Consider the following 13,188-nt stretch of genomic DNA (forward strand, 5'->3'; position numbering starts at 1 on the left):
ATCGTGGTATCCAATTCTTCCCAAGGGGTGTAGAATCACCCTGAAGCTCTAGAACTCGCGCGGCCATTTCACGCAGACGTGCGTGGGTAGGGGGGAATCCTTGAGCGTCACTCTCAAGTATCCAGTCGACTAAAAACCTCTCTTGCACCGGTGTAAGGCGTTGGTTCGATTGTTGAGCTGTAGAGCGCGATTGCATGCCCTTGAGGCGGTTTTGAAGCGTAGCTCGATTGACCTTGAATAGGGCCGCAGCTTCATTTTGTGATTTGCATTGACCGGTCTCTACGGCATGGATAGCCTGTAGGAGTACCTCCTCTGAATTTGACATCGTAATACGATATGGTGGTTGAGATATTACGCGTTTGGTGATGGTGGTGAAGATGGTGATACTGGCCAAGTAGGTGGTTGGCCAACAGGCAGGGGTTCGAACTTACGTTAGTTAGTTAGCTGTCCTGATTAGCTTAGCTCCTTCCTGATCCCTGCGATCCCCGCCGCTATCGTCCCAGTCCAACGGCCCGGTATCTCTTCATCCCTTCGCCTGTTGCATTGCCTATCTTCATTCTTTCTTTGCAACACCAGAACTATTCTCTCTACGATCGAGCACGAAATATTTAAGCATCACGAATTCACGATTCCCGTCGATCCAACACCTTAATTTTGAAGAACCCCGGACCCCAAGGAATTGCCCGCCATGCGGGGTTGGGTGGGGTGCAACTGCGGTGTGGAGTTTTATGTCTACAAACAAGAGGACATCGCAGACCACTTGAGGGAGTGTGGTTATGGAGTCCCTTGTGAAGGATGTTTTCTAGGCTTTGACTCTAGACCTGGGTTGGCACAGCATCTTAAACTGAACAATGGGTGCCGCACTTGCCACCGTCATTTTAGTACTGAGAATGGCCTCAGACAGGTACGGTAGACCCTACGAAGGATACCCATCATAAGATTCGCGTGCATGCTAATGACTGCATTACGCTAGCATGAACAAGTGCACCTACCCCGAACCGTCGAATGCTTCAAGTGTAACGAGAAATTCATTTCATTTTCCGCAATGATCCTTCACTTAGAGCAGGAGATCTGTTGGCAGGATCCGAATCATGAACTTGAACATGCGGCGGCGACCTGCTTTCAATGGCGTCGCTTTGTTGAAAGGTCTTCCCGAATCGAGCTGTTGAATGGCGTTGTGGACGGCAACCCATTCTACTGTGAACGTTGCTACAGAACATTCCCATTTCTCTCAGCGTTGTTCCAGCATGCCACGTTTAGCAACCAGTGTGATGCGAGCATTGACGACGGCGCATTGGCGAAGTTGGTGCGTTGGCTCGAATTGGTGATTGAATACGGCTACGTCAGCAAGCGCTGAAGTTGATCCATGGAAATTGCATCCATTAGGAGCTTAGGAAGGGGTTTCAAAGTTTGTTCATGCTTGTTTCGTTCTAGGATACCTCTGGGGAAGTCTGCTCTGTCTGAACCTCGGTGCTCTTGTTGCAAATTCCATACCCTATCACCTTTTCATGTACTCGGAAGAGTTCTTTGGACTCGGAGGATAGTCTTGGTGTCGCGTGCTCGCAAATGATGCTAAGAAGACGAGGAGGGAGTGTTTAGGTGAAAATGGAATCCAAAACCAAAAGATTCGAAGCATAAGAGGATCTTTGAGCGAGTAGGGAGGAAGGATTCGGTGTATTTTCTTGATTCCCCTGTACGGCATTGATAACCAATGAGACTGTCTCAAAGTCCTTTTCATTCCATCCTTCCAACACACTGTACCTGTCACACGGAGGTCACCTGACTTCAGTGTGTGTTGGGTCACGTGGTTTGTGTTTGCTCGGAGATGTCTATCTCTATCTCTTCACGCTGTATTTTAGATAGATCCAATACATCGCTCTTCTCTCTGATACGTGATCTTTGCTCGATTGGAGTATTCTCCACAGCACCAATTTCATGCTCAAATAATCCCAATTCCCGGTCTCTGGTGCATTGTTCTCTATGTCAGTGGGCGACTAATTCTATTGTAGGGGATAATAAAGAATTATGACAAAGGGAGTTTTGTACTGTCCTGCGACCTTAGAAGAACCCATCGCCCTAGTTGCCCACCTGTTGCATACGTGAGCATAGAAATCTCGACACATTCTACTCTAAGACCAGGGCCATTTCCCCTTCCCCTCTCTTCGTTTGATTTCATCCCCTGCAGGCACCTTAATTCCTTCCATGTCAAGTTTGTTGAGCGGCACATATCATCGCCCCTGAAAGGACGATCTCCGGTTCACTAATCTTTATTCCGACCCTCTTGTGGGCTCAGAAGAACTCATCCCTATATATTCCCTCCTCATGCAAGTGAGTCTACATACCATCCAGCTCGTTGAGGACGGTTCAGTCAGCGTGGTCGCTGGTGTCCGCATTCGGAGCCTTCTCGCTAATCACATCCTGAATGCCGTCAATCTGCCAGAGGACGCTTAAGCCATTGCCAGCGCCTCCCCCGGATAGCGTCCTGTTCTATTCTTTATATCTCAACTTCTTACCCAAGACATCCAGCTCGTATTGGGCTTCCGATTCTAATTTTCTGCGTGGGGCGCCGATCGCGTGTTCCTGAAATCGTTCTGTGATTTCTGTCCCATTGCCATATGTTGGGATTGATTGGATTCGGGAGAGAAGCTGGAGTTGAGGAGCGAGCGAAGAGAAACATCGGCCTACTCGAGCTAGGGGCCTGGGGGTGGCTCATCGATTCGCGAGGTAAATCTATTCATTCGGACCACGTTGGTTGCACTCACTTTGAGATACAGAAGAAGAATTATGCCAAATCAAGATATATTTTCAGGCATTCTGTTCGTAATTGTTGGCTCCTGTACCGCGATTTCAGGCTGTTGATTATTTTCGAGAGGGATATCTATTGAGTGGTGGTCCCCCGGCTGTGATCATGTGAACCAGGCAACCTGTCGAGCATCAAGAGGGTTCCTTCGCGGTTAGTATCCTACATAGTATGTGTCCAGAATGGAGAACATGGCTACGTGGCGCTCTCGACGCAGTCCTCAACCTCTTGTTGGCTCCGCTTGAAGATTGAAGAGAGAGAAGGAAGAAATCTCCCAGCGCCTCCGTGCGCAAGATATAAACCCTTCTCTCTGCTATCCTAACATAGCTCAACATAGCTCCTTAACACAGCTCCGTCCTAACACATAGCTCCCATATGACTATCTCCTTGATAATCCTCCATGCCATCCACTAGCTACATCCCTGGCGTCAGCCATATAGGTACTCAAGGGCCCAGGCCACAGGCCCGGGACCATAACATTGAGGGTAAAAATGAAATCGAATCACAGCGTCCTCAACCCAATTCCACTAATTCCACTGATTGCTCGTCTCAACGTTCTGTCATGTTTCGACCCTCCGAATCTGACTGAGATTTTGTCTCAACTTCCCTGGTCGGCCAAGTCTAGGAGATTTCTCTGTCATCTTCGTATTCATTTGTGAATTTAAGAAACCACGTCTTTGAAATCCCCAGGAATGTCCGAGCTATCACTATCATTATCTTGGGGTACCCTTGCCCTGTCGCTGGGGCCAGCTGCGTCTGAATTACCCCAGTTTCGGAGAGGGCGACCATGTCCTTGCATAACTTCCAGATAAACTCGTTCGTGGCGTTTGAAAACTCCTTGTCTGTCATCTCCTGCATATTTTCAACGGCAACGGTAAGGCTGTATTCGTCTCCAGTTGTGGCGAAGTCTCTCACAATCACCCCATCCACTGTGGTGGAAACAATATGCGTCCTGCCAGGACATGGGTATTACCTTCCGGTCAACCGACGATTAGACTGAAATTTTCTCAAACATGGCTGACTTGGAGCCTTGAGTGTACTTGGGGTTTTTGAGAGTGATGTGGAATATATCTTGCACTGGAGAGATTTTATTTGGTTCAGATAGGGTGCGTCCCGGCCATTCCTTGCCGGTCGGTTAGCAAATGGAAACATGCTGGGTGCGACATTGAACGCTAGTTCCACAAGGTTTTCAAATTATAATGCGTCATATGTGCCTCTCTTTGCTTCATCCAGGTCAGTAAACATGCAACTACACCTCGACGATAAGTTGTACTAACGATTCTGGGGTGTCCCAAACTGATGAACATGGAAATATATTGTTCGTGATCCACAACTGCGATATAGTTTATCCATTTCTCCTGGGAGAGATCAGGCGCTGATGACAGCACTGAAATGGTATCTGGGTACATGTGCTCGGAGGATGATGGAGGCTGAAGACTGGGCCTAGCGCACAAATTCCCATCTTCCTCTGCGAACGAACTTCAATATTTCAATGTATTCCTTATTAGGCCTATCTTCTTTCTACTAACGTCGCTGTCTCTTGCGCGGGCTAAGTCCTTTCCAAGCATTTGAAGCCGTCTCTGCTGCAGCACGCTTAGGACGCTGTCTACGCACATCCCCAGACCCAAAAAGAGGATTTTGAGCATCGACTTGTGTAAATTTTTCGGCGTAGAAAGCTTGCATATCTCCAAAGTGATAATTCCATGCCATTGTTGGGGTGCAGGAAGCATATATTCCGCTTGTAGCGAGAGCCATATTCCGTGCTTCAGGTCGTAGTTTCGGATATCCAGCGCCGCCAAAAGCAAGAGAAAAGGCCAAAGACCCGACGGCATGTAACAATGGGCCTTAGCCAGACGGGTGCCTTGGATGTCCGACAAGCGAAGAGACATCTCGATGTGCGGGGCGATGAGGAGCGAAAGGCCAAGATTAGGAAGGCACAGCGGGGATGGGGGCGGGAAAAAGAGAAGGGAGCATCTTCCATACAGGAATTACCCGTGGAGGAGGAGAATTTGGGATTTAATTTTAATGCGTTGCCAGAATTCGAGTAATACGTCTCAGATATCGAAATTGAAAATATGGTATTGGTCCACCCACACCTTCGGGTTCGGTGTGGGTCCAAGGGGTTAGGGGCCTGGGGCGGTGGGGCCAAGGGCCACGGGGCACGGGCCACGGATACCCGGATAGTGTACTCGGGCCATTTACCCCTGTCGACGCCCCGCAAGATTGCCACCGTACCAAGCCGGACTAGAAATCCTTAACAAGCTTAGAGTATCCCTCTGTGACTATTAATGATGTTGCATTAGAGTATCTCAGCCGTCACAAACAGGGAGGTTTCGTAATTATTATTAGCCCTAAATTGGATCTACATGGTACATATATTAACGGCTTAGGGGATAACAGTAACTAGTTGAATGGGCGGAGTAATCAAATAGAGCCTTAGGAGCTGTTATAGGCCTTGAAGAGGGTGGTTTACGGGTTGCCTTATTGCGGTGACCTGCATTCGTTTAACTTCCCGAGTCCTACTTCTACTCGCCTTCCGCTCTCGTCCTATACTCTGCTCGTTGCTGGTAAGAATGATTTGAACTTCCATAGTCAAGAGCCATTCAGCGTTGTGCTTCTGATTTTTTTCTCTTCATATCCTCAACTCGAGCTTCCTAGTTTGCTGCAGTCAGGATGGCTATCGCATTATCCCCAGGCCTTGTCGCCCTTCTCGGTATCGCCATTGTATACGTGATCAGTCGCCTGGTACGATCGGAAAACCATGGCCTGCCGCTACCTCCGGGTCCCAAAGGCATCCCGATTATTGGAAATGTGAATGACCTGCCAAAGCCCGGAATGCTTGAGTGCGACCATTGGCTACAGCATAAAGATCTTTATGGCCCAATCAGCTCTATTACAGTACTGGGTCAGACCTTTGTGATCATCAATGATGCGCAAATCGCACTTGAGCTCCTGAGAGACCGGTCGGCTATTCACTCTGCTCGCCCACACATGGTCTTCAGTAGTGATATGTATGCTTAACCTAACGACAAATATAATTGCACAGATTACTGACGAAACGTCTAGGATCGGATGGAAGAATACACTTGCTTTCAGCGGCGACACAGACACCTTCAAGCTTCATCGAAAGAACCTTGCCAAGGTTGCCGGCAGCCGTGTCGCCCTCTCGGTGTTCGATCGCGCTCAGGAGGAAGAAGCCGTTCACTTTCTTCTTAATGTACTAGATTCTCCAGAGAATTTATTTGACCATATTAAAAAGGAAGCTGGTGCAGTTATACTGAAAATTACTTATGGCTATACAGCTGAGGCGCACGGAAAGGACCCTCTGGTTGATATGGCTGGCAAGACTATGCACGAATTCGCTGATGCAACAGTACCTGGAAAGTGGGCTGTGGATATCATGCCTTTTTGTAAGTACCTACAAGCAGACGTATACGACATGTCTGACAAAACAAAGTGAGATATGCGCCCGATTGGTTCCCTGGTACTGGATTCAAGGACACAGCTCGTCAAATGGCTGCTCAATTGAATCGAACTACGGAGCAGCCCTACCAGTTCGTCAAGCAGCAAATGCGCGAAAAGACGCACAAAATATCCTTCCTATCTCAGGCCATTGAGGATGTTGGCTCCGATGAGATGGAGAATATTCATAAGTGGTCGGCGTCTTCAATGTACTTGGGCGGCGCTGACACGACTGTTTCCTCCATGATGACCTTTTTCCTGGCTATGACTGTATTCCCGGAGGTGCAGAAGAAGGCTCAAGAGGAGCTCGACCGTGTTACTGGAGGCAGCCGACTACCTGTTAGCGCTGACCGCGAAAGGTTACCATATATCGAAGCAATTGTGACAGAGACACACCGCTGGCACCCTGTTGGTCCTATGGGTTTGCCCCATTCCAGCAATAAGGAAGATACCATTCGGGGATACAGAATCCCGAAGTGCGCGATCCTACTTACAAATACCTGGTAATACCCACACTCAAAATCCTTGCGTCTACTAACGAGACTACAGGTGGTTCACGCACGACCCCTCCGTCTACCGCTCACCCATGACCTTCTTCCCAGAACGATTCCTCGACACGCCCACCCATAAAGCCGAACCCGATCCGCGCACCTGGACATTCGGGTACGGTCGGCGTGTATGCCCCGGCCGCTACATAGCCGATAACGCGCTATTCCTCACCATCGCCCAGTCGCTGGCGGTGTTCAAGATTAAAAAACTGGTCGAAAATGGCAAGACGGTGGAGCCGGAACTGAAATTCGAACCAGGTATTGTGTCACACCCTATCCCGTATCGCACTTCGATTAATCCAAGATCGGATATGCATACGAAGTTGATCAGGGCGGCGGAGAAGGAATATCCGTGGGAGAAGAGCGATGCGAAAGCTTTAGAAACTGTGAAATGGTAAATGGCAGCCGCGTTCGCTGGATTCCTGGTGTACTGGACGACTTTATATGTGACCACGCTTAGATTTAGATGACCGTGGTGCGAATCGACAATCTGTTTTTAAATCCAGAGAGTGAGTTTTTGCGTGGAGGCAGCAGATATAGTGGATACACATCCACTAGTTACTACAAAACTACCATAACTACTCAACAACAAATAATTTCAGACGCAAACGATATATTATCTGAAGAAGAATGGATTGACGAGGCCGAAGATACCCCCTCCAACTTCTCTCTTCCTTACACCGATCATGATGCTACGAATACTACACCGAAAGCCTAAAATAAAGCAACTCAGGCCTGCTATACCCAAATCATGTCAATATTAAAGAAGAGACATTTTTCTAGGAAACAGTTCCTCCTTTATATGATCGATAACCAGGCAGGGTAAAGGAAGATTGGAAAGCACCAACTTGCAGAAGGGTTTCTTTTTGATCTTCTCCTTGATCCTGACACGCAAACCCATATCATTAAGCATAGGCCTAAGCGTATTCTTTCTATTCTTCGACACATCTTTACCCGCATCATCTCAGATGAATTTGAACAACTGATGCGAGACGAGTCTCAATCTTTTGGGGTACGGGATGCTGATAATGCCCCTGGGAATATTGGAAGTACGCATCAGATCATCCGACATAGGGCGCCATTATTCTTCTCTCTTGTTGAATCAGTTGCCCAGCCCCTGAGCAAAACCAAAAAATTTGGCCAGAAACCTCATCATGGACTCACTACAATGATAGCGTCCTCGTTGGCCTTTTCCCGGCATAAAAAGCTATCAAATAAGCTTCCTAGGAGAATTGGGATTACATTACAAGATGGAGGTCTGTCTCGCAAAGGTCTAACGTTTATCTCCATGCCTTTGGGATTACTCCTACATATGATACGCTCCGAGTTCCTACTCAGGAGACAATCAGCACAGAAAGGCATTTTTCTACAATCATGTAGTACTATATTCCAATTTTCTAACCACATCTAGCGTAGCCTTAACTAAACAGTTTGCAAAATATCCTGGACTGGCCGTTGCAATGGACAATTGTGATGGGCATGAGCGACAACCTTATCAGCGGATTGGGAATAGAGGCGAAATGTTCAGCTATACATCTAGAATTGCAGTAGTCTGTCCTCGGATACCTGAACATGGCCTTGTATAGACAATGCGGATACCATTTACTATCCGGCCTCCAGATTTCTTCAACTTTAATAGAGTCTAATTACCTGGTACTTTAGGTATCCAAAAACAGAACGCCTTCTTCCTAATCCGGAAGGCAATTGAATTAGCCTTCCCTGGCGCAACTCGACAATTGAAGGCGAAACGGACTAAGCTTCCTGGGTTTCCAACAATCGACCGACTCCGAGCAGAGAAGACAGTGAAGAATAACCTTAGATCCATACCAGTCAATCAGTCTACTACAAATGGGAATCATTAAATTCTCGAGAAGGTATTCTTAGGTTTTTTCAAGTTTAATATCGAGATAGTATGGCACTACGGACTGAGGTAGTTGGAGTTGAAGGATGGATGGCTCGCGAAAATTGATGTCCCTGGAATCCACCCTGCGCGTGAATGCGGCGCCCCCCGACAGTCTCTCTACCATCTCCTTGCATTTTGCCCGCAGCGGACCGACCAGAGAATCGCGCTCCTCCAATGAGCTGGAACAACGGACTTTAAGAGGATACTGCATGAGAGGGACAAGGTGCGTCATGCAGCAAGGTGGCTGATCGATGCGGGAGATCTAGAGCAATACCGGGTGGCCAAGGAAGTTGAGAAGGAGGTAATAGAGGACTGGAAACCGTTCCAGCTCCTCCACGGTGTGCTAGAATAAGCTCTCCGCGTAGGCGGAAACACCGACTAGTACGGAAAGATGATAAACTTTTGAGATAGTCTACTAAAGGGAGGAGGCAGGATTTTATGTACCCCCAGTCTCAGGGCTACGGGGAAACTTTTGCCCGCGGCAGACCAGATAGAATGCCGTGCTCATAGACCCGAAAGGGATCCAGATAGTATGTTAAATTGATTCTTATTATTATTAATATCGAGACAGACTTCACTGAACGCCTCTTCCTGGTATATGGAGATGCTAAAACAGTCAGACTTCTCCGGAGCTGCATCAAAGAGCGTGCTGACTCTTAAAGGCCCTTTTACGCCCATATTTAAGTTCTGCATGCATTTAATAGTCGCGGAGACCCTGATTTACTCAAAACGAACGAAAAAGTAAAGAATGAGGGGCTGGCAATATCGCGGGACGCATGATGCGCTATCATAGCTGGGAACACGGGAGTCAATGTAGGAAACCGGAAGACGCCGAAAAACAGTGACCTCCCGATCTCTGACAGGATCCTCCTTGTCACGTGCATTTCAGCAGCTGACAATACCATAATTACTAGCGAGGCTTGGATTGGAACTTTATTTTGACTTTAATGTCGCTTCATCCCCTTGACTTCATGCCTCTTTTCGGACTGTACACTGACTTGAGGGTCTAGTCTAGTTGTCTCATGTCTGGCATCAGCAAGTCCGAATCTTATCCCCTTTATCGAAAGCCGTGCTGTGATATCATCGTCAGTCTCAAGAAGATACTTTGCTGCTTGCCTAGGGTTTGGAAGACCATTTATATTGCTGAATCCTAGACTCCTAGTTAACCCTGCTTCGATGTATTGGATTCTGATATTCATTTGATCCTGACGAATATCCACCGTGGCCACAGGGACCAAGAGATTGTGCCATGCCATCTCAAGTCCCCAACCCGGCAGAGCGATGCTCAGCTTGCAACAGTATTGACCGCATTCTTCAAGGAGTCGCCCCGTCTTGGGATTATCGCTTTTATAGGAGCCTCCCTCTGGCGGAGTTGGCAGAGTCTGCTCGAGCGAGTGGGTGTCGAGGCTGCGAAATCCTTCGTTCTGCTGTCACATGTTGTTTCAATCGCATTGATCCTTCAATGCTGATGATTATTGCGCCAGCTATCCAAGCCTAGAAGCCATACACCGAAGGATTTGCTAAGCTGGATGTTATTGTCGGGAAAGAGCACCTCAACCTTGAAATCTTCCGCACGAGTGGTAACTATTGCCCTTCTGGGTATGGTGTACGTTGCAACTAATATTGCTGTAAAGATACTTCTGATTATACTGGAACATCAGTGTTTCCACGGATCTCGATGCATACATTTGGACCAGAAAGCATGTCATGGGTGGATTCGCACCTAAAGACTTGCGTGGCCGAGCATAATAATTGCATATGCGAGGACTCCCCTCTTTTACCTACTCGTGTTTTGCATATTCAACCTAGAGAAGGTATTAATGGTAACCTTCATGTCTGTCTTCATCAAAGTTTGCCGAATGAGCGCGGAGAATACGGTTGCTTGAGCCATTGCTGGGGTACAGAGGACCTGGGCCATCTATGCTTGTCGCATCGGAATATAACAAGCTTCAAAACCGAAATCCCATGGTCTGATATACCGAAAACCTTTCAAGAATCCATTCAACTTGCCCATAATCTGGGTTTAGAGTACCTATGGATCGACTCCCTTTGTATCATCCAGGATGATTCACAAGATTGGCAAACTGAATCAGGGAAGATGTGCTTTGTTTATCAAAATTCGTACCTCACGATTGCAGCTACATCTGCTCCCGATGGCACCGGTGGCCTATTCCACACTACCGACGTCGATCACCAGGGTTATGAACTAACCATAGGTGACAACAATAACAGTGGGTCATCCAGCTTGTACGTCCGCCGATCGCTTCCGCATAGGATATTCGAGAATGCGAGGACGATGCAGCATGTCGAGAAACAGGGATATCCCCTCCTAACCCGTGGCTGGGCTCTTCAAGAACGACTTTGTCGGACATCAGCGGTCTACTTAGTCATCCCATTCTGTACATTACGTAAGCCTGGGTATATCTACCCTGCGATGTATCCTACCTTTACACAATACAAGCATCTCACTGCCTCTGAACAGGTATCCTATTGTTTCCGTGATTGATTGACACGCCAAAACGATCAACAGACTTCTATCCCCACGTACGCTGCATTGTACCCGAGTCGAGCTTATATTCGAATGTTCTGATGGAATTTCATGTCAGTGCTATCCAGATTCCGTACATAGGAAACTGAATCGCACCTCTTCCAAAGAGTATCACACACACTGTGTGACGGACCCTCGGGCAGAATATTTCACTCCGACGAGGTGGTGGCTCCTGACGCAGGAATATACACAGCTTTCGCTCAGTTTCCCGAGTGATCGATTGCCGGCGTTGTCGGGGCTGGCGCAGCTTTGGTCCCTGCGGAAAACGTGCGCTTATTTTGCAGGATTGTGGAAGGACTCTTCCATAAAAGACCTTCAATGGTTCGTCCATCAAGAGAACAGAACACTGCAGCCAAAGGAGTGGTGGGCACCCTCATGGTCCTGGGTGGCCGTGGATAGCCATATTAGCTACTCGTTTGCCGACCCATACTTTTTTGAGGAATGCTGCACTGTCGTCGATATCGAATGCACGTTGGAAGGTCCCGATCCATATGGGAGGGTGATATCAGGGCGTGCCGTTCTATGTGGTAAACTTATCGAAGCCGAACTGGAGATAGGTGCAAATGCAGATGAAAATGGACATAAAGACCACGTCCACTCTGTCTCTTTGGGATCGGCCAATAGGACACCATTGCAGCCCGATGGATATGATAAGCAGCAGCAGGTTGGATATTCCTTGTTCTTCATGGACCATGACCCGAATTTGGAGCCTTTTCGATCCAAGACGTCCCCTGACACCCAGCAGGTGTATTGCTCCAACTGAGTCGACGGCTTTTTGAGCATTCTATCGAGTTCCTCGGCCCTAAAATGCACACTTTTACGCTGGTGCTAAGGTGCCTCGACCCGTCCGCGCAACTGTACGAGCGGATTGGAGCCATTTCTGAATCTCAGCCTGTCGATACTGAAATGTTCTCAGCCTGCAAGGATCAACGACAATTATGATTGTGTGATGGTAGGCGTACAGGGTTTATTTAAGGGACTTTGCCCTTAGATCGTGGATGAATGAATGGGAGACAGTAGGTAATGGACGGTTAGTGTTGAAATGTCGTGGACGGTTACGGAAAGGACAATTGTTTACTAGATAGGGAGCAAGATCGGTTTTCCATAGGGCTTGGGCGTCTCCATAGGGCATCCGAATACCTTTCCATCCCCTTTAGCAATGGAGCAATCAGAACGCCTGAGTCCAGACACTTAGGCGCTGGCATTTTGAAAAGAGATACCCTCATTGGTGCATTTACGGAATATCTATTGTACAGTCCCTTAAAAAGAGGGAGCCAGTTTATCAAGCCTAATAATATGAACCTTCTCGTTTGAACGCAATAAGGAAATGGGAGGCCATCCACGACTTTAATCCCCATGGCCCCATTCTCGATACCAAATTCGCCTTTCCGATCCTGACCCAGTCAACTTGCCCGTGGCACAATCATATCAATTTCAGTTTTAGCAAACGGTGTTCTCATAGCGTGATTATGTACTAGTGCCTGATATAGCCTAGCGAAGTCGATCTGCAATCGGACTTCCCATAGTTTCAGGTGGCAGCTATCAGCTGTTAGAACACGATACCTTCTTCCTGAGAAGGTCCATTTCGTCCATCTCAACCATTGCATCCGGATAGCAGAAGTCGTTGTCCTCGATTAGGAGCGGGAACGTGTACCTAGATGCAATACTGACATCCAAAGCACTCCTTTGCTGAACTGAATCCATCCCATTCATGTCGGAGTTTTGGCAGGAAATGCTGCCGGTGCCGCTGGTTGAAGGGCACGAAAAGTCCGAGGAATGGCGAAGAGTATTGTAACTGCCTTCTACGTGGAGCGCATCCGTTTCCTCCATGTCGGTAATGGTATCAAAGTAGATGAGGGTATTGGCACTCGCCAGACTCTTTGCTTGGCCCGATGTGAGGCTGATGGTCCGCCATGAGCTAGTTTGT

At 47.9% G+C, this 13,188-nt stretch overlaps 4 protein-coding genes across 4 annotated transcripts; 3 read left to right on the forward strand and 1 right to left on the reverse strand.

The window, feature by feature from the left end:
* Positions 1–688: 688 nt before the first annotated feature.
* On the forward strand, positions 689–1,357 carry P152DRAFT_394017 (uncharacterized protein; the record flags this gene model as incomplete). The annotated part of the gene is made up of 2 exons (XM_033676229.1): positions 689–904; positions 974–1,357. The coding sequence occupies 2 exons, from the start codon at positions 689–691 to the stop codon at positions 1,355–1,357; spliced, it is 600 nt and encodes a 199-aa protein (XP_033535613.1).
* A 71-nt stretch (positions 1,358–1,428) lies between these two features.
* On the reverse strand, positions 1,429–1,869 carry P152DRAFT_299899 (uncharacterized protein). Its single transcript, XM_033675079.1, has one exon. It carries the CDS (start codon positions 1,736–1,738, stop codon positions 1,499–1,501), a length of 240 nt encoding a protein of 79 aa, XP_033535614.1. The 5' UTR covers positions 1,739–1,869; the 3' UTR covers positions 1,429–1,498.
* Positions 1,870–5,134: 3,265 nt separating this feature from the next.
* On the forward strand, positions 5,135–7,416 carry P152DRAFT_481150 (cytochrome P450). The gene is made up of 4 exons (XM_033681795.1): positions 5,135–5,811; positions 5,867–6,210; positions 6,258–6,765; positions 6,812–7,416. The coding sequence occupies exons 1-4, from the start codon at positions 5,474–5,476 to the stop codon at positions 7,206–7,208; spliced, it is 1,587 nt and encodes a 528-aa protein (XP_033535615.1). The 5' UTR covers positions 5,135–5,473; the 3' UTR covers positions 7,209–7,416.
* A 2,737-nt stretch (positions 7,417–10,153) lies between these two features.
* Positions 10,154–11,444, forward strand: P152DRAFT_299968 (HET-domain-containing protein). The gene is made up of 2 exons (XM_033675080.1): positions 10,154–10,293; positions 10,348–11,444. Exon 2 carries the CDS (start codon positions 10,392–10,394, stop codon positions 11,217–11,219), a length of 828 nt encoding a protein of 275 aa, XP_033535616.1. The 5' UTR covers positions 10,154–10,293; positions 10,348–10,391; the 3' UTR covers positions 11,220–11,444.
* Positions 11,445–13,188: the final 1,744 nt, after the last annotated feature.

Source organism: Eremomyces bilateralis (genome assembly GCF_010015585.1).
Source record: "Eremomyces bilateralis CBS 781.70 unplaced genomic scaffold P152scaffold_6, whole genome shotgun sequence".
In the NCBI taxonomy this organism is placed as follows: Eukaryota; Fungi; Ascomycota; class Dothideomycetes; order Eremomycetales; family Eremomycetaceae; genus Eremomyces; species Eremomyces bilateralis.

Excerpts from the sequence above, each read along its gene's own strand:
- P152DRAFT_299968 (XM_033675080.1), top strand. The coding sequence starts at position 10,392 with ATGCATACATTTGGACCAGAAAGCATGTCATGGGTGGATTCGCACCTA.
- P152DRAFT_481150 (XM_033681795.1), top strand. The coding sequence starts at position 5,474 with ATGGCTATCGCATTATCCCCAGGCCTTGTCGCCCTTCTCGGTATCGCC. Across the intron at positions 6,211-6,257 it reads TGTGGATATCATGCCTTTTT|TGAGATATGCGCCCGATTGG; the intron begins GTAAGTACCTAC and ends GACAAAACAAAG. Across the intron at positions 6,766-6,811 it reads ATCCTACTTACAAATACCTG|GTGGTTCACGCACGACCCCT; the intron begins GTAATACCCACA and ends ACGAGACTACAG.
- P152DRAFT_299899 (XM_033675079.1), bottom strand. The coding sequence starts at position 1,738 with ATGAAAAGGACTTTGAGACAGTCTCATTGGTTATCAATGCCGTACAGG.